This window comes from Daphnia pulicaria, chromosome 6 (assembly GCF_021234035.1).
Source record: "Daphnia pulicaria isolate SC F1-1A chromosome 6, SC_F0-13Bv2, whole genome shotgun sequence".
Lineage (NCBI taxonomy): Eukaryota > Metazoa > Arthropoda > Branchiopoda > Diplostraca > Daphniidae > Daphnia > Daphnia pulicaria.
In genome coordinates this window covers 22,313,393-22,331,655 of record NC_060918.1, presented here as the reverse complement: position 1 = coordinate 22,331,655, position 18,263 = coordinate 22,313,393, and the positions used below count along the sequence as shown (strand labels likewise).

The window sequence follows — 18,263 nt, the reverse complement described above, 5'->3', positions numbered from 1 at the left end:
TCTAGTTTTCATTGAAACAAATGAATGCGAAATTGAGGAGCAGACGAAAGCCCAGTCAGTGCCTGCAGCACAACTGCAATCCAAAACAAACATAACAAATACAAATAGTAGTTAACTTTAGATTAATTCGGAAATTGACTTGTGTGACAACAATTCTTCACGTTTCGAAAGAACCAAAAGAGAAATAGGAAGCCACCGCTCTAAATGTTGGCAGCTAATTTGTAATAAGGTAAACAAGAGTGATTTTGTGATTTTCAAGGGCACTTCAATAGATCACAACAGATTGTTTGTATTTGCATTGAAACAAAGAGCTGGGAGAAATGAAAAATTATCTGACACATTCAGTTCATTGAGAGAAACTTTTAGTGTTGCTTTGTCAGTTACTTTTACAATACAGTGATCAAACGAATTCCATCAAGTCTAATCCAAAACAATATAATGGGGAAATCAGTATAGAACAGAACAGACCAGTGCTCTTATTTAAAACCCAAAAAGCAATTGAATTGTTTTTAAATATTTTCTGCCGTCAGCCAACTAATATCATTTAATGTTCACTTTGAATAATTTTATGTAGATGTGTGCCCAGGCTGAAAGGCCATCTTCGCCGCAGTGTCGCAGATTATTCAAGCGGTTATTCATGTACGCCCGTTGTAAATTTAGTAGTAAGAAGAATTTTATTTTCAAAATTTCTCTCTCTCTCTCGCTATAGGTCTCACAGGACAGCACTGCGCGCCAGCTGCAGAGCAATGCAGTGTTGGCGTGTGGGAATTTTCAGATGCCATATACATATTATACTACGTCACGTCCATGGCGTGAGTCGGGAATCTCTGAACAGCTGTTTAGTATTTTGTCAGTTGCTCATGTTGTATTTCATCATCTGATTTATTTATGACCACAGCAGTTTAGAAGCTCTTGGATTACAGCAAATGCCTTGACTATCATGCGCCCTTCAAGATTCGGCGATTCTTCTCAGAATATGACAAGCGACGAGAGGTATATTATTTAATACGGCTTGTCATTTTATTGAATTTAATCAAAAAAAGGAGATAGCCGAGCCAATGCGTATGTACGTAAACATATTTTATGTTTGTAGGTTATTTAATAATTTTTAATGCCCAGGGTCTTGAGACTGAATGTGGTTAGGCGGGCATTGACCCATCGGCAGCTTTCAGTCATCCAGCTTTCTCTATCTATAAAAGTCTTATAAAAATTACAAATGTTTTGTTTGTGTAGAAAACGCAAAACATTATCTTAAAGACCAGTCCTTCAAATACTGAGTCTTGAGATGTGTCAAATAGATGGCGTCTTTATTGTGTCAGTTATGGGCTTATGCTTATGGCGTCTTGCTGTCAACAGTTGTTTACATTGGTAAATTCGAGTGATTTCGTCTGTGTTCCGATCCGTGTATCTGTTGGATAACCTTAATGTGTCTCATCAACTTACAGGAGGAAACGTGAAAGGGTCGTGCAGCCTACCGGTCGTCAACTATTTTGTTCAAAACCATTTATTCTACTAAATGTGCCATCGAGATGATACAGGTAACAACCAGCAATACCCTTCTCACCTTTGTTAGGATGCAACACAATTATTGTATAATTCTTTTGGACTTGCTAGATCACTATGATCCTAGCATGGACTGATGTCAACTTAGAGGAGGAAACGTGAAAGGGACATGCAGACTACTATCAACTATTTTGTTAAATATCATTGTATCCTACTGAATGTTCTGTCGAAATGATACAGGTAACAATAACCAACACTAGCTTTATTAGATACCAGATTCTAAAACATATATTCTTCTCATCTTTTATTAGGATTCATCATAATTATCTGCTGTTTGTATTGGACTTGCTAGATCACCAACTCCAGCATGAACCAATCTCTCATTTCATCTTCTCGAGAGAAGATTGGATAACTGATCGGTGGTTTCATGTGTAAGTTCACTTATCATGTCACTGAACTTTTTCCATTGCAGTCTAATATGTATTTAAATTATTGATCTCCACTTACGTCTATCTAATGTTTAAGAGACGCTTTTGAGTGTATACTGATAATTGTTTATTCTTTTAGATCACATTGATGTAAACATGCTGACTTATTTTCTTTTTTTATTTGCAGGTTCTAAACTCCAGGTTTCTAAATTTGCATGGCACACTTTATGAGAAATCATGTCCTTTCAAGAAAGTCAACAAGGTCCCTTGTTTACTAACCAATTGGCCTGCTACCCTTGAATCTCCCTTTTTACTTTCTTAAGCGGGCCATCTTTATGTGAGGTATTGCTTTCTGTCGCTACAATCTTGTTTGAATATTATTACCATCCAAATATAAATGTTCATTCTGCTTACAGGGTAATCCTTCGCTACTTGTCATGGACTTCATCCACTGGTGAAAACCGACGAGAGAATGCTGTCATTCAAGACTAATAAATTGTGTAGTTAGTTAAATTACAAGTGCATATCCGGGCTCCCTTCTTTTCTGTGGCCCCGTTTCCCTAACTAACCACTAACCAACGCCCGCCGGTGGTCACGCACCCGCTGTGATAACCAGGAGGAGGGGAGGGCTCTGGTCGAACGGGGACTTGGGAGGCGCATGATCCGATGAAAACTTTTGGAGGGTCATGAGTCTAACCAGGAAGCCTAGTATGACTACATCTCCCCGGTAAAACTTGCCTCGTACTTCTCTCTTCTTCTCGGTCCAGATACTATCTCTGGGGGCCGTAGACAAAACCTACAACAGCATGAGTGAGTTAAAACAATGCAACCCACTACCCAATGAAATAAATAGCCATGGTTTATTTTTTGCGGAAATCTGCAGCAGTCAAGTTACAAAATTTTCTAATTCAACAAGTCGTGTAGAATTTTGCATCTAGTCTATTAGTGCAAATCGCGATTCCATGTGTTTGGTAGTTAAGAAAATGGTTGTTTAAAAAACAAACAATGGGGTGTTCTGAGTAGCCAAAAAAACTCACCATTGTTTGTGTTTTAAATAACCACCTTCTTATCTTAACTACCAAACACATAGGATCGCTATTTGCACCAGTAGACTAGATGCAAAATTCGACAGAAGTTTTGAGTTTGAAAAATTTGTAACTTGACTGACGCAGATTTCCGCAAAACTAAACCATCGCTTTTTGTCTCATTGCCGCAGCGGTGGTGGCGGGTTGCGTTTTAACTCGTGCAGTAGTAAACCGTCTTGAACCGGACGCTCTGTCTATTTAATTATTTGTACATTTCAAAAAAATAATAAAAATTGGTTTTATGAATTAAATTTTTTATTTATTACAGACATAGGGGTTAACATTGGTTATTGTGGTTTAGGGTATAAATTTGAGGTTGGTAGGTGTATGTTTGTGGTGTCTGAAAAATTGGAAGGTATAAGTTTCTGGGGTTTGGAGATTAATTGGTAGGGATATGTTTGTAGGGTTATAAATTAACTGATTTTTATCCAAACTTGAAATTTCCACCTCCAACATCCTCCACTTTCCTTTCCCAATCCCAAAAACATGTTTATTATTTATTTGACATAAACATCCGGAGTATAAGGTATGGGTTTCAAGTGGTATGGAGTTAGGTTTTAAGGTAGTTCTGGGATGAGGCTGGAGTACAAGGTATGTGTATATGGTATGCCAGTATTGTCAATTGTGTTACTGGCTGCAACTTCCGTACACGACCCAGGTACCAACGAACAGCCACAGGTAAACTTGATACAAACTAATCTTCTTTCACCAGCAAAGGCTGCAACAGAATGCCACAGTGGACGGCAAAACTTTAACCAAAATTAAATGAAATTAATCTTTGTATCAATGGAAATGCTGTATAAAAATTAAAAATAATCAAATATCATTCAACTAAGCAATCCAACAGAATTAATTAAATGATTGCAACAAAGAAATTGACAGTTGGCAAGCTTATGAAAGAGTCTTATAAAGTCTTAACTGAAGTAAACAGAAATAAAGCAAAGATACTTTTAAAAAGTTTACCAACATAATTACTTTAAATTGTTCTTTTTCTGCATGTGACGAAAGCTACAACTGGCACAGGTAGCAAGCCTGCAAGAGGAACACCTTGCAACGGCCGGCTGCAATAAATCCATGTGCACATTGGACTGCAATGAAGAAGCACAGACTTCACAAGGGTTTAATAGAAAAATAAAAACTGAATTACTATCAGAAACAAACCAATGTGTAACCTTAAGATTAAAAAGTTGATCAACATAATTTACTGTTCTGTAGTATATTTTCTCCATGTGATGAAACGTACAGCCGTCACCTACAGCAAGAGACGACATTTTGGGAAAATGTACAGCAGTTTCAGGCCACAGGATCAGATGGAGTTGCCAAGTATAAAATTGTAGGCTATATTACCTGTAAATTCACCTCACAAAAACTTTACATTTAATAACCTTAAAGAATGCAAGTAAGATTTACCATTTTTATGACGAAACATTTTAAGAAACCGTAAAAACTAACGTCAACATTCTCGAAGTGTCTCGAAACGAAAAGTCAGTGCACAGTCTTCGAAGAAAACACCCGCGCCGTCTAGTGAATTTTAGCTACCTAGTGACAGCCCTTAGCATCAAGTCTGGAAAATAAATAAAAAAATCATTAAATGTACATCCGCAAGTCTTGTGCTACTTTGATTTGATTTAATGGAAATAAATCACGAAGAGCCCTTCGAGTACCTTACTAATAACGTAGGTAGCTGACAATTTGCTTAAAATCTGAAATCTCCGGCGTATTTTAAAGCGATTCTAAAAATAGAATGAATAGTTGAATACATTGGAAACTTCTTTCACCAGTTTACCTAAGGAAAAAGCGAATTACCCAAAAAATTTCTAAACTTTTAACATAATTTCTCTCGTCGACATAATCTTATTGAAGATTTCTCTTGAGATTTCCACAAGGCGACAGGCTGACTTGAAGTTCCTGTAGTTTACAACTGTCGTCTTTGTCGTTCTATTTCGAAGAATAACGCGAGCCCGTCGGAGTACAGCACCGCAAGGGCGTTCTAGTTTGAAGGGTTCCAATAGCTTTTTGAACAATGGTTTCCTGTTAAAAGACTGTAATATAAAAAAGAAAAGTTGTATAACATGTAAAAGAACAAAGTTATCATTAATTTGCGCAATCTAACCGTGAACCAAATTGAAATTACTTACATTTTGAAGACTATTAAGAAATATCCAGAAAAAATGTCTTCAGCAGCCATTTAGTCAGAGATTAAACCTTGAAAATTGAACTTGGCATTAATAGCATTAATTTTAGGTTTGAGTTATATTACCCTGTAGTTGCTATTTTACCCGTGTGGTGTTCACCAAAATAAGGAAACGAAGCAACACTTCCATGATTCATCCAGTCATTGATTATCGACATGAAGAAAATCATTACAATGCAATAATGACGGACTGCGTCCAAAATTAATTGTTAATTTTTACAACCATGAGACGCGTTCAGGTAACGCACAAATTTCAAATTTTCCCGTTAATGCAGAACAATTAACCCAGGACAAGGTAGTTCCAAATTAAAACAGCCTGTGACGGCTAAAAACAACAAAAACTAGTTCCGTAACTTATCGAAAGTAAGTACCTTTGGGTATCCTAATAAGAATTTGACATTAAGACTTAACACTGAAGGGAAATTTGAGTGATAGGATGTGTTCTTTTTTCACATTTCTGCCGAATCAGGAGACCTCAAATGTTGAATCGGATCCTTCACTTCATCAAGTTTCCTTTCGGATAATTCTAAACATGAATTAGTCATTTGTACACTAAAATTAATTTGCACATTTTCGTCAACATACCTTTTAAGGCTTTGTTCAGTTTTCTTCTTAATATTCTGTTCTCACTCATCAGTCGTTCAAAAGTGTCCATTTTAATTCGAATAAAATTAACCGGAATTTTTGGAAACATTTTAGATTTTTTCCCTGTGATGACGGATGTCTCATCCACTGTACCAACAGTCCCCTCATGACTGCTGGATAGTTTTTCGGATTCAATTACGTTGACCGGGACAGGAGCAACCGATCCAGATGGACAATCTTCAAGGCGAAGCGAAATATTTAAAAATCATTAACACAAAAGGATGAACAGCATCTCTTGGGAAAAGAAACGTCATGGCCATCTTAAGTCTAGATAATCTTTTGAGTTTTAACACTATTTAAAGAGAGAGCACTACAGTCTCCTTAGATACAGTTACATTTAATGACAAATACATGCACAAGCTACGACTTAATGAACTAGAAGAAATATATATTGTTTATTTACCGACAGTTTCCTCTGTTTGCGGCAAAACGGTAGAAGAGGAGCTACTTGAAGGCTGTTCAGTGCAAAACTTGTCAAGGTCTGTAGCGGTGGCAAATGACAAAAAACAGAAACCGTCGATGTCATCTGCCTCATAACTTTTGGGGATTTCAGTTTCGACGTTTCGGTCTTTGCTTTGTGACTCTGATAACAAAAAAGAAGAATAAATCTTTAGTTAACCAAAAATTCATATAACTGAAATACTTTTGGATTCGGCAAAGCTAGGTTTCACTTTCTTAGTGCGCTTTACATCCGAACAAGGGAATTCTCCGGCTGAAGTGCAGTACCGATGAGGCCGAATTTTTGGTCGAAAGGATTTACGTATCTGACTTTTAAGTCTACTGGAACGACGAATACCAGAAGGAGCAGATACTTGGTGAATACGTCTATGATGACCTGGGGTAACTGCATCTTTCTCCTCCTTTCGATCAAGTGAAAGGCTGGTTGCTTTTTCATTAAAGAGGGGGCTCAGAGGAGGAGGAGGCGAATCATTTCCAGAAGAACTAGAAATTTCGTTTCTGTATGACCATTTTTCTTTGTTGAACTTCAAAGTACGCCTACGACTGTTTAAATTCTGTGGATATACTAAATTTAAATAAAAAGTTGTGAATTGGTTTCTCTGTACTCAACTACACTATCGTTTCATACCAGATTCCTCAGAAGCAATGGAAAGCTTTGGCATTGCAGGATATTCATCCGAGTCAGATGAGGGTGACAATAAATTATAAACATTGTGTTCATTTTCATGTTGTTCCATTTGGTTGTTTGAAATATTCTGATTTGCAGATGGATCAAAAACCTAAAAGAAAAAATGACATTAACAATACTAGATAATAGGATTTGCATCAATAAGGAATTAATCCACTACCTCCTTAGAAATGAAATTTAAGCCAAGATGCAATGTGGGAATGGAATCTTTCCGTAGGTACCATACATTATTGACTGAGGTCAAACACTTTCCATCAAAATGTATGGAGCAAATGAATTCATGAGGCCGCTGAATAGAAGGAGGAGCCCTGAACAATGGACTTATAATAAAATTTACCCCATTTGCATGTTTTAGTTGAGAAAATTTTTTACCGGAAAATGTACGGGCCAAATTGTGATAATCCAGGCTGTAGCTGAAACCCACAAATGAAACACTGGCGGACAGCCATGTTTTAGATTTAATACAATATTTATTTGTATATTTTACAAAATACTTACCTTTAGGTCTTGATTATAAATATCCCAAGTGAGAAGAGCGTAATGGAACCTTAGTCACACGTGTGTGTGTGTGTTATCAAAATACTTCTATGGACGTCACTTTGCTTTTTACAATCCAGGATTCATCAGAGGTAACAAGAGGCCGTTGAGCTCAGCAACACAATCACAATGGGAGTATCAAGTTTCTTGTTTCTAAGCACTTGACTTGAGATTTCAGTATGCTACAGCACTCGGTTCGGATCTATTTTTACCCCTTGATGCAAGGTGAGCGGGCTTAAAACCTGATACGCCCAATTTTGGTCGTGTATACTTAATAAAAATAACTGCCGCCAGAGTTACGAAGTTGTTGTACGTTCCCGTCAGAGTAAAATAGCACTATTTAGAATGAATGAATTACAGCAGAACATAAATAACGTTTTCTTCATCTCAATTAAAAGTACTCCCCATATTTAAACTGAAATGATAGTTTATTTTGAATTCTAGAACAAAAGTAAAATAATTAATGAACACAATAACCCAATGGGCAACGAATAATTGCGTTTGCGTTTTCATGATTTTAAAAAGAGATTTCAAATTGTCACACGAAGAAAAGATAGAATTGGTTCAAAAACATGGTTAGCTTACAGGTTGGAACTGTTCCACCACAATGGCTTACAGGTTGGAACTGTTCCACCACACAGTTCTTTTAAAAAATCTTCGCCTTTATACCTATAATTTGTATTGATATAATTATAAATTAACAATTAATAATTAATTACTAATTAATTACCGGTCGAAGATTTTTTTGCCGTGAACATGTTGGTTATGCATTCGCATAGTTTCACCGCTTAAAGAGATCTGGTAATACAGAATAAGTTGTACTGTCAAAATTGTGAAACATTTTGATTTTTGAAGACTTACATGGGGGCAAAATTCACAGTAAAGTTTTTTTGAATTTTTCGGGATAATGTAACGAAGATGAAATTCGAGAGAAAATTCAAACGCGAATGCCTAAAGACAAGAAAGAAATGTTAACTAGCAAACCTCTAATTACTGATTATTAGGCAATAAGCAGAAAACTTCAATGCTATATTTAAGTACCTCCCCGCATAAAGAGCAAGTTTTTCTCTCGCGATGAGTCTTATCTGTATTTCCTTTCAGATCGGAAGTGCCGCAGTCGATGAAGAGTACATCTAATAGAAGTGGATAATAAAGAAAAAAAGAATATAAATTTTTGTTACTAATTCACTGGAGAAAGATAGGAGATTACAATATTCAACAAAATATGATCCCTCAGGTAAAGGACTGGAAATGGCGAAAATATGGGCAATCAAAATCATGTTCAGGTACTGCTCTTAGTAATTCCTCATTCAATTTCAAGATGCTAAAATGTTTTATTACCTTTAGTTTCAGCAATATTTGGGGCAACTGGATGAATGAGTACAGGAACCTCGCGCAGTTCACTCGTTGATAATCGTGAAAATGCTAGTTGATCATCGGCCGTCGCAAACGAAAAAAATACAAAGCCATCTATCACACAGGATTCATGTTCGCTGATGACCACATCCTTACTGCCAATGGTTGAATCACAGGCACTGCGGGTTCTTGTCATCTTAGGGAATCAGGTTTTATCCTTTGGAACAATCAAAATAAAAGAATGAGATGAGGCTGTCCAGAAGTAACAATCTTTTAATTATGGAAAATATTCGATGAGTTGTACCATAGACTACACTGGTTTAACAGTTTTCACTACTAGATGATAACCATGTGCAAGATTGTTTGATTCTTAAGTAGGCTTGTAAATATGATTTCTAATGTCTACTTCTACTTCATAGTTTGGAGTTTAATGAAATTTTAGTAGAAAGGAAATGGACATTTTAATTTCAAGTAGCCTAATCTCATTTTGCAATGTCATGCGGAAAAATAACTAACTAGGCCACGTTTTTACTTACTTCAATAGATAACAACTTCTTGGTGTTCTATCTATAGCCTATTCAAATTAGTCCAATAAATTAAAATAAACAAATAAAAATCAATAACACTGATAACACGATAAGATTAAGAAAAGTCAAATTGCAAGAATGACGTCGACCGACGTTGACAGTTGTTATCAGGTTCAAGGTTGCCAGATTCACGATTGAATTTTGTCCTTCCGGAATCGCTGGAATGCAATTGCCATTTGAATTCTTTTCTATTTAAAATATTTAAAACATGACTAAATAAAAAAAAAACTTCTTTTTTTTTTCAAACAAAGTGCTTCTTTCTGACTTGATAAGGTACATAAAACAAATCGGGCATAAAACTTCGCAACCAGAGCACCAGAGGTAAACAATCCATAGCGTAAATGGCGTAACACACAAACTCCAACTCCTCGAGCTCCAACTTTTTAAATACTGTTAACCAGCTTTACCAATTCAGTTACACTGCAATGAAAATTTTAATTTAATAGACCGAAAAGTATCTTGACAGGTACAACGATTAAGCTGAGTGAGTAGCCATTATTGCGGATCATTTTTAGCGCTCCTCTGTATATTGACTGTGGTACTCTCTTCAATTCCTCAAAGTCCTTTGGTAACTGAAGAGCTCCCAAATGGCATTAGAAATTAAGCAGTTATAAAGTAATGGTTTTGACCTCTTTTGAAATGAGATATTAAGACTAGTGCGGTTCAGATGCTAAAATACAATTTTTTCCATATTTCCAAAGAAAAACCCAGGGTTGTTACCGATTTTTTTTTTCTTTTCGATCCCGATCAACAAAAAAGTACTTCTTTTTGTCTTCAATCTATTTGGAAGTGCACTTTTAACATTAGGAATAAATTGAATTGATTCCTTTAACAGAAAAGAAACACAATACTTCTGAGAATATTTTCCTTTCTCTCACTGAACTTGGTAAAGTTGGGTTTCACATTTTAACAGAAGGGATTATTCCATTCTGATTGAACAAACAAATGGTCTGGGAAGTACGGAAACGTTACTAAACGTCGTTTTTTTTCTGAGTTTCACACCAATGATACCTCGTGACGTGGTTTTTCATTGTAGTAGATCGAGGTGTTTTCTAAAAAAAGATTATGCTGTAAATACAATGCAAGTACTAACTGTAATTGGGTTAAATTACATAATCGCAATAAGAGCATTGCTTCCATTTCGCTGGGTTGTGTATCACTTGGTGAGCATTCAAAGTACATTTCAAACGAAATACCTGCAGATAAAAACATAGGAATTATTACAATGAACAGACAAAGTGCATAACAAACTACCTTTTCACAAGTTTCACATTTGAACTTTTTGACTTGTGCAATTTCAGGTTCTTTCGGTGTTGGCTCATCTTCATCGACCGTTATGATAGGGGGTGATATCGAGGGTGATATCGAAGGTGATATCGAAGGTGACATCATCATGTCAATCAACCAAGGGAAAATGAAATCCGGGCAAGAGTAAATCTGATGCTCTAGTCGATCCTGTAGCAACATAGTATCCTCCTCTTGAGGATTGTCATTCAAATGTTGATGCATAGCTTCAGTAGTCAACTCATCAATGCACTGAAGGTCTGCTTCGGCTGTTTGAGTAGAGTCTTCGACATCCATGTGATGATCGTTTGACAGAAGTAAAACACAGTCCTGAATTAATTTTTTTTAAATGTTAATGAAAGAAATGTATAAATTTGGAATATAATAAAATTTTCACACCTGGTCTTCAACGGAAACCAATACAACATCCGATGGATGTTCGAATGGAGTTTCCACCGTAATTGCAGTGTTGAAGGAAGCATCACTGAGGGATCCAACCAGTTCCCAACATTCGTAGTATACGTTGTACAGTAGGAATATATACCGATTGCGGTCGATCTTCTCGTCGAAGTTGTTGAGTAGCTCGGAAATGATGAATGGAATTTCGGCGCAGTCGGGTAATTTCTGGATGTCAGTGATTTCGGTACTCATGCTGATAAACTTGTATTCAGCTTCCGAGTTGATCACCAGAATAACAGGCGTGGTCCCAGAATAACTTAGGCGAATACTAATCGGACTTAAAACTGACTCGTAAAGACGGCAAAGGCGAGAGAAAGTCACCAACTGAATGGCCGGGTGGTCGCCGTTTGAAAAATTTTCCAGATCAATATTATGGGAAGAAGCTCTGAGATTTTCCTCAGACACAAGTTCCTGCAATAGCCTCGGGTCATCAAACAAGAAACGGAGGCGCTCATCTGACAAGAAATAATCTTCTTTAATCCATGGAGACGCTAATCTGCTGGGCAAACGATCTGGTGAACTGGGATTTCGTTGTTGATTCTCGATGTTTTCGATTTGGCCAGTCAAGTTATGGTTAATTGCGTATCCTTTTGCACAAGACATACTCACTTTGTCTAATAAAGAGTTCACTTGATTCTCCAGATTCTGATGTATTGAGAACTGCCATTGTTGACACAGAGTAGACTCCTCCTCTTCCTTCAAGGAAACTGGAGAATCAAGTTGTGAAGGATGATAATCCATTTTTCTGTCCACTTTTGCAGAAACGAGTAAGGCTTTTAAGTATGGGCTTCTTTCTACTTCAGAAACTGAGGAGTTAACAGGAAAAAGAGTTGGAGATTCTAGGTGTTTCCACTCCATCGACGATGAGATGAATCGACTTTAAGCTAGGTGAAAGTTTATCAGTCTGTCGTGGATTGATCTGTGTGGATTGATCTGTCCTGAAGATTTAGAAAAATTTTGATTAATATATTGAAATGTATTCAGAATAATTGTTGTGATGTTAAATTGTTTCATAATTAACAGCTAGTAAGTAGCAAGAGCATGCAAAAATCGTAACATTTTGATAGATGTCTTTTATTAAGCTATGTTGACAAAACTTAAGTGAGATAGGAACCCATAATACAATACCATAATGCAATTCTTCCTTACACACACCACTTTTATACTTTTCAAAGTTCTTCATTAACATTTGCAAAAGGTAGTGGTCATTGGGATATTCAATAAAACAAAACGTGGTCTGAAATGAAACTAGTCAAACTACCGAGATATACGTAGAGGCACAAACGAGCATTGCGAACACACTAATTCAATCTCATGATTTATCTGTCCACTTCCTGTTGATAAGACCACAAATACAAATTTTCCTCTACAATATTACTTATTTTTTTGAAATATTTAATACCTGAAAAATTTGTCTCAACCCACGTGATATGAGTAAACCATAGCCTACGTAAGTTACGGCCAGTCAACGTACGTTCGCCCCTGCAAAAGTTGGGGAAGCTTTCACCCACCCACCCAACGTAGCCAGAAGGCATGCTATACCTCTGACACAGCATTGCCAGTTTTGAAAGGGGATAGCCATCGAATGATTCGAATTCATACCTTAGCAATTTTTACAGTCTGAGTAAGCAATTAGTAGCCTAGCGGGTATAGCGGTGGATTCTCATGAGAGTAGTATTAGATTCAAACCTTTGCAGGTCTTTATCCATTTTTAATCATTTTTCCTTGTTTTTCCTATATTTTTTTAAAAATGATTAAAAATGGATAAAAACCTGCACAGGTTTGAACCTAATACCTCTCTAATGGGAATCCACCGCTATACCCACTAGACTACTAATTGCTAATTGCTTACTCAGCCTGTAAAAATTGCTAAGGTATGAATTCGAATCTTTCCTTGGCTATCCCCTTTCAAAACTGGCAATGCTGTGCCAGAAGGACAGCATGCCTTCTGGCTAGGTTGGGTGGGTGGGTGGAAACTTCCCCAACTTTTGCAGGGCGAACGTACGTTGAGTGGTATGGCAATACTTTAGTGCCATTTTTCGAACATCATAAATTAAACAATTTTTCAAACATATTTTGTAAAGTAAAAACTAAAAGTAAAAACTTTTGTTAAATGTTTGTTAAATTTGTAAATGTAATTTTAAAAGAAAAAACAAAATGTAAAATCAAAAGTCTATTTTTAAAAGTTAATTTAAAAAGCAAAAGCTAAATGTTAAAGTAAAAATGAAATGTAAAAACCATTGGCTATTGTTAAAAGATAAATGTTAAACTAAAAACTAAACTTAAAAACTATCGAGTCTGCGAGCTATCCCGCCCCTCCTGTGCTGCCATCTAGCGACCGCTACTGCAAACGCCCATACAGACCTAGAGATCGGCGTCTCTTGCTCCCCTCCCTATAGAGCGTTGCGCCCTCTACATAAAGAGTGTGCGGATTCAAATTAAAATCTGATGCGTTATTTCAACTTTTTCCCCCATGTCATTTCAGATATTCATAATCGAGAAATACATAACTGTAATTTTTTTCAACAAGAAAAAAAGAAAGCAAATCAGAGCATTCCTTTGTATTCGGTTGTCTTTCATTAATAGATACATTGTTTTATACCACTTTAACTTAAATCCATGTTCAATTCGCTGGATACTCCTGCAGCATTCCCGTGAGGTCCGGAGCTATCTTTCTGGATAGAGTCGAAAAGAATCTGAAAAATAATTGGTGTTAGCACATTCATTTCTAAGACGAAAAAATTGAAACAGTAGTTATTTTATTACCTGAAGATCGGGTGATGAACGAATATGCAGAACGAACTCGTTAAGTTGTGGGTTGTTATCCGAATCAGGAATGACCAGCAATGCAGTCACAGCTCGAATGGCAGAACGCTGTTCAAATCATTTAGTTGGAGACGCTAGTATTTGATAATATAAAAATGATTCTAGGAAGCTGAACCCACCTTCAGTTCATTTTGCATTTCATATTTTTGTTTAACAGCGTTCGCCTTGACTCTGGCGGTGCAAGTATTTCGTAGACGTTCGACAAATCGATCGAGTCGCTGAAGAACAGCCGTAGGACATAGATTCGCTAGACGGGCGACCATTAAATACGTCAACATTCTAATATTGTTATGAGCTGAAAATAAATTGCAAAAGAACGTGAACATTGAGTTACGTTTTGAGTGCTTTTTGAAAGAAAACACAGCAAACCTTTCAATCCTAGTTCAACGAGATTCAAAAATTCGAAAACATCCAATCGATCAAGACACGAATCCAGAAGGGTGTACATGCATTCGAAAGCGGCCTTACCACGGTCTAGACCATCGTCAACCGTGTGCTTGAAGGGACCCATTTCAACTTCGCGGACTAACTCTTTCTGCGAATTAATTTTTTTTTGATTAATTAAGGATAATTCTATCGTCAAAAAAGACTCCCATCATTGAATACTTACTCTAACTTTAGTTTCATTATAAAGCTGAGGCAAAACGGAATCGAGCAAGTTTCTGACCAACGAAGGCTTCTTGTGTGCTGCCGAATTGAACGCAATGAATACCACTCGTGGCACATTCAAGTCGTCATCCTATTACAGATTCAACTTAACGTTCCGTTTATGTTAATCAAGATGAAACCTTATTATTTACCTGTAAGGTTTGAAGAAAACCGCCCATGCATTGCTTCAGCAGAGGATCAATGGTTTGAACTTGATCGGAAATTCTGAATTTGGCTGCTGTGACGATCGTACTTCTCATCAACGCAGAAGGGCAGTTCAGAGCAGCTCGAAGACGTGGCAGCAATCCCTCAGGATCTGTCAGCGTAAGCTTTCCCAAACACTCGGCTACAACATTTCGTGTTCCTTCTTCATTAAACTCGCAGTGACGGAAGAGAAGATCTCAAATTCGTGGGACAAATGGACGTAATTGTGCAATGGCCTCGATTCCAAGTGATAGCGGAGTAATCACTTCCTTTAACGAGTGGAGCAGCAAATACTGGCGCCGCGATTGATTTTCAATCTGAGTAAGAATAAAGGGCAAGAAACCTGGAAGATTTCCAACTGTTACCGATCCGAGGGCGTGCGAAGCTGCAGATTTCACCTGTAGAAAACGGATATAGATTGATTCAGATAGTTGAGAAAGTAATAGACGTACTTCTTCATTGGGTGGAACGAAAGAATCGCTGATTGCTTGTCCTAACCCTGGAACCTGGTTAAGATCAATTCGTTTGCCGATCTCTCCAATACAAAGGAGCGCAAAAATGTGTTGCCAATCAGAATGATGTCTCTGAGCCTCCTGGAGGAAATTCTGCACCAATGTAAAAGCTTCAGAAACTGGTTGAGTTACAACCAATAAAGCAACAGCCTGAGCGACAGAATGATGAGCAGTATTGTGAAGACCAGGTTTCGACGCCAAATTCATCATAAACATCAACAGATCGCGGTAGCCAAGACAAGATCCTGGGTGGTAAATATTTGTTGCCATCAAAGGATTTCAGTTTAAACTAATGAAAAAAGCATCACTAACCAGGTGCATTAAACTCGACCAATGCCTGTAGAAAATCGAGAAGGGCGCCCAAAGCCACACCTTGAAACAGAGGTGAACGCAAGAGATTGAAAACTTCAGACAAAATGCCTCAAAATTTCCGTAAATGGCTCCGTGGATGATGAATGAGTAGCTGTAGGAATTCTCTCATCTGTAGCAAAAAATTTTGAAAAGCATTAGCCTGAAGGATTCTCCAGTTTATAGAGACGGAACTAAATGATATGTTTACCTAGTTATTGTTTCACGATGTAATGTAATACACTATTCATCTCAATAATTACCAAATTTGGGGTTTCTTTTGAAGATTGTGTTGGTAAGATATGATTCCAAGTTCTTCGTTCCAATTTTTGTGTATTTTGGTCTAGCTGTAATGTTGATCTCTTTTAAGACTCAAATAGAGTCCTTCTTGAGATTCCAAGCAAATGGCAAATTTCCTTAGTAGGAATTCTCTGATCTGTAGCAAAAAATTTTGAAAAGCATTAGCCTGAAGGATTCTCCAGTTTATAGAGACGGAACTAAATTTTATGTTTACCTAGATATTGTTTCACTTTGTTTACGTCCACATCTAATTTCTTTCTCCTTTGTACTTCAGAAACAGACCGCTCATTTAGAATTATGCTAGTGGGAAAATGAGTTTAGCATGTGAATTTATTCAATATATTATTATGATGTAAATTACCAATTGGACACATGGTTTTCCAATAGGGACAATTCTACTGAACATCCACATATTTGACAGTGGTCGTCGCTATTGCAACGTCAGGCTGACGTTGCTATAGTGTATTTTGGCTATTGCAACGTCAGGCCGCTAGGTGCGCTGCAGTCTGACGTTGCGCTATGCCAGCGCATAGCTATGCTGGAGGCTTGGAGCAACGTCAATGAACCATTTAATTTTAAATATGTAGAGCATATAAATTTCAAATAATGCTAATAATATGTAATAGCTGCATAATATGTCAGAGAGAATCAATCTGACGTTCTCTATCGTCTCTATCCTACTTCACTTCGTCGCTGCAGTCTGACGTTGCTCTATCCCAGCGCAACCGAGTCCCTTTCTTAAGCTTGGAGCAACGTCAAATAACTACTTAATGCTACAATTCATGTATAATGTTTTATACTGCCATAATATGTTTAAACTCCTATGAATTTTAGAGAGAATCAATCTGACGTTGCGCTATATATTCCTACATTATATATTGCTGGAGCGTTTGCGTTGCTTACCCGAATCTCTGATCCTAATCTAATCCTACCGCTGAGCCTCTCTTTATGGCCATGCTGAACTTAGGTCAGGCCGCTAGGCGCTGTAGTCTGACGTTGCGCTATCATATTGCATCCCATTCCATTCTTACAGCTTTATAATACTATAACTGGATCCCGCTTAAATACTGTATGAATGTTTTGCCAAATCCCGCCAGGAAGAAATTCTCTTTATTTTTCTTTTTGGACACTTTTAAAAATTAAAGCATTAGTTTCATATGTCCAATGATTTTGATCCAGCGCCTATGACGGGGGTAATAGCCTAGCAGTAGAGGGTAGCAAAGTCAGGATTAAAGGGCCTGACGTTGCTCCGGGAGATACTTTACTACAGTACTAAGAGGCCCATTACGATAGCGCAACGTCAGACAACAGCGCACCTGACCGTAGCATTAAAATATGAGTTGGCTGACGAAGTGAAGAATGATAGCGCAAATTCAGATTGATTCTCCTATGAATTTATAGGAGTTTATACATACTGTGCAAGTCGGGATGCAGGTATACAACATTATACACGAATTTTAGAATTAAGTAGTTGGTTGACGTTGCTGCAAGCTTAAGAAAGGGACTCGGGTACGCTAAGATAGCGCAACGTCAGACTGCAGCGCACCTAGCGGCCTGACGTTGCTCCAAGCTATCGAAAGGGACTCAGTGCGCTGGGATAGCGCAAGCGCAACGTCAGATTGATTCTCTCTGTCATTTTATGCAGCTATTTTATCTTATCTATTATCTTCCATTTTTAGCATTAAGTGGTTGGTTGACATTGCTTCAAGCCTCCAACATTATTTTAGCTATAGAAAGGGACTCAGTGCGCTGGGATAGCGCAACGTCAGACTGCAGCGCACCTAGCGGCCTGACGTTGCAATAGCCAAAATACACTATAGCAACGTCAGCCTGACGTTGCAATAGCTTTTTCGTTTGACAGTCCTCAAAAATGATGTCTCGAGACATAATGAGATGGAGATATTATGACAATGAAATGACAAACTCTATGGAATAATAAAGCAAACTTTTGGTTGAAGAAGCCGTGAAATGTCAAGCAATTGAGTATGAAGTATTTGGACTTTGTGCCAAACGTGACTACGCCATCACAGACTGCGAGTGTGGCTAAACAGTAGTATTCCGCACACTCTTTATGTAGAGGGCGCAACGGTCTATAGGGAGGGGAGCAAGAGACGCCGATCTCTATGTCTGTATGGGCGTTTGCAGTAGCGGTCGCTAGATGGCAGCACAAGAGGGGCGGGATAGCTCGCGGACTCGATAG

The 18,263-nt window shown here is 37.6% G+C and overlaps 3 protein-coding genes, 1 long non-coding RNA gene and 1 pseudogene across 11 annotated transcripts; 1 reads left to right on the top strand and 4 right to left on the bottom strand.

Annotated features, from left to right (window-relative positions):
• The first annotated feature begins 75 nt into the window (after window positions 1-75).
• On the top strand, window positions 76-2,385 carry LOC124342939. The gene is made up of 9 exons (XR_006919000.1): window positions 76-229; window positions 575-639; window positions 710-842; window positions 899-993; window positions 1,446-1,538; window positions 1,615-1,743; window positions 1,815-1,934; window positions 2,119-2,273; window positions 2,348-2,385. It is a non-coding gene; the product is annotated as an uncharacterized LOC124342939 (long non-coding RNA).
• Window positions 2,386-2,990: 605 nt separating this feature from the next.
• Window positions 2,991-7,799, bottom strand: LOC124342776. Of its 5 annotated transcripts, none has more exons than XM_046795937.1 (15): window positions 7,501-7,799; window positions 7,375-7,436; window positions 7,163-7,310; window positions 6,943-7,093; window positions 6,499-6,879; window positions 6,259-6,438; window positions 5,796-6,032; window positions 5,277-5,736; window positions 5,155-5,221; window positions 4,823-5,047; window positions 4,681-4,749; window positions 4,427-4,580; window positions 4,178-4,363; window positions 3,992-4,104; window positions 2,991-3,765 (listed from the first exon to the last, which is right to left on the bottom strand). In XM_046795937.1, exons 4-8 carry the CDS (start codon window positions 7,049-7,051, stop codon window positions 5,660-5,662), a joined length of 984 nt encoding a protein of 327 aa, XP_046651893.1. In that variant the 5' UTR covers window positions 7,052-7,093; window positions 7,163-7,310; window positions 7,375-7,436; window positions 7,501-7,799; the 3' UTR covers window positions 2,991-3,765; window positions 3,992-4,104; window positions 4,178-4,363; window positions 4,427-4,580; window positions 4,681-4,749; window positions 4,823-5,047; window positions 5,155-5,221; window positions 5,277-5,659. The 5 variants fall into 5 exon arrangements, with proteins under 5 accessions (XP_046651893.1, XP_046651892.1, XP_046651889.1 ...); XM_046795936.1 differs by having other exon boundaries at window positions 4,189-4,363; XM_046795933.1 differs by having other exon boundaries at window positions 3,992-4,124; window positions 4,222-4,363.
• A 149-nt stretch (window positions 7,800-7,948) lies between these two features.
• LOC124342866 lies at window positions 7,949-9,597 on the bottom strand. The gene is made up of 6 exons (XM_046796068.1): window positions 9,432-9,597; window positions 8,881-9,112; window positions 8,581-8,672; window positions 8,401-8,490; window positions 8,270-8,337; window positions 7,949-8,208 (listed from the first exon to the last, which is right to left on the bottom strand). The coding sequence occupies exons 2-6, from the start codon at window positions 9,089-9,091 to the stop codon at window positions 8,121-8,123; spliced, it is 549 nt and encodes a 182-aa protein (XP_046652024.1). The 5' UTR covers window positions 9,092-9,112; window positions 9,432-9,597; the 3' UTR covers window positions 7,949-8,120.
• A 647-nt stretch (window positions 9,598-10,244) lies between these two features.
• Window positions 10,245-12,700, bottom strand: LOC124342697. 4 transcript variants are annotated; one of them, XM_046795814.1, is made up of 6 exons: window positions 12,628-12,657; window positions 12,487-12,559; window positions 11,166-12,163; window positions 10,737-11,096; window positions 10,595-10,678; window positions 10,245-10,534 (listed from the first exon to the last, which is right to left on the bottom strand). In XM_046795814.1, the coding sequence occupies exons 3-6, from the start codon at window positions 12,081-12,083 to the stop codon at window positions 10,454-10,456; spliced, it is 1,443 nt and encodes a 480-aa protein (XP_046651770.1). In that variant the 5' UTR covers window positions 12,084-12,163; window positions 12,487-12,559; window positions 12,628-12,657; the 3' UTR covers window positions 10,245-10,453. The 4 variants fall into 4 exon arrangements, with proteins under 4 accessions (XP_046651770.1, XP_046651768.1, XP_046651767.1 ...); XM_046795812.1 differs by lacking the exon at window positions 12,487-12,559 and having other exon boundaries at window positions 12,628-12,700; XM_046795811.1 differs by lacking the exon at window positions 12,487-12,559 and having other exon boundaries at window positions 11,166-12,148; window positions 12,627-12,666.
• A 1,071-nt stretch (window positions 12,701-13,771) lies between these two features.
• LOC124342702 lies at window positions 13,772-16,787 on the bottom strand (annotated as a pseudogene).
• Window positions 16,788-18,263: the final 1,476 nt, after the last annotated feature.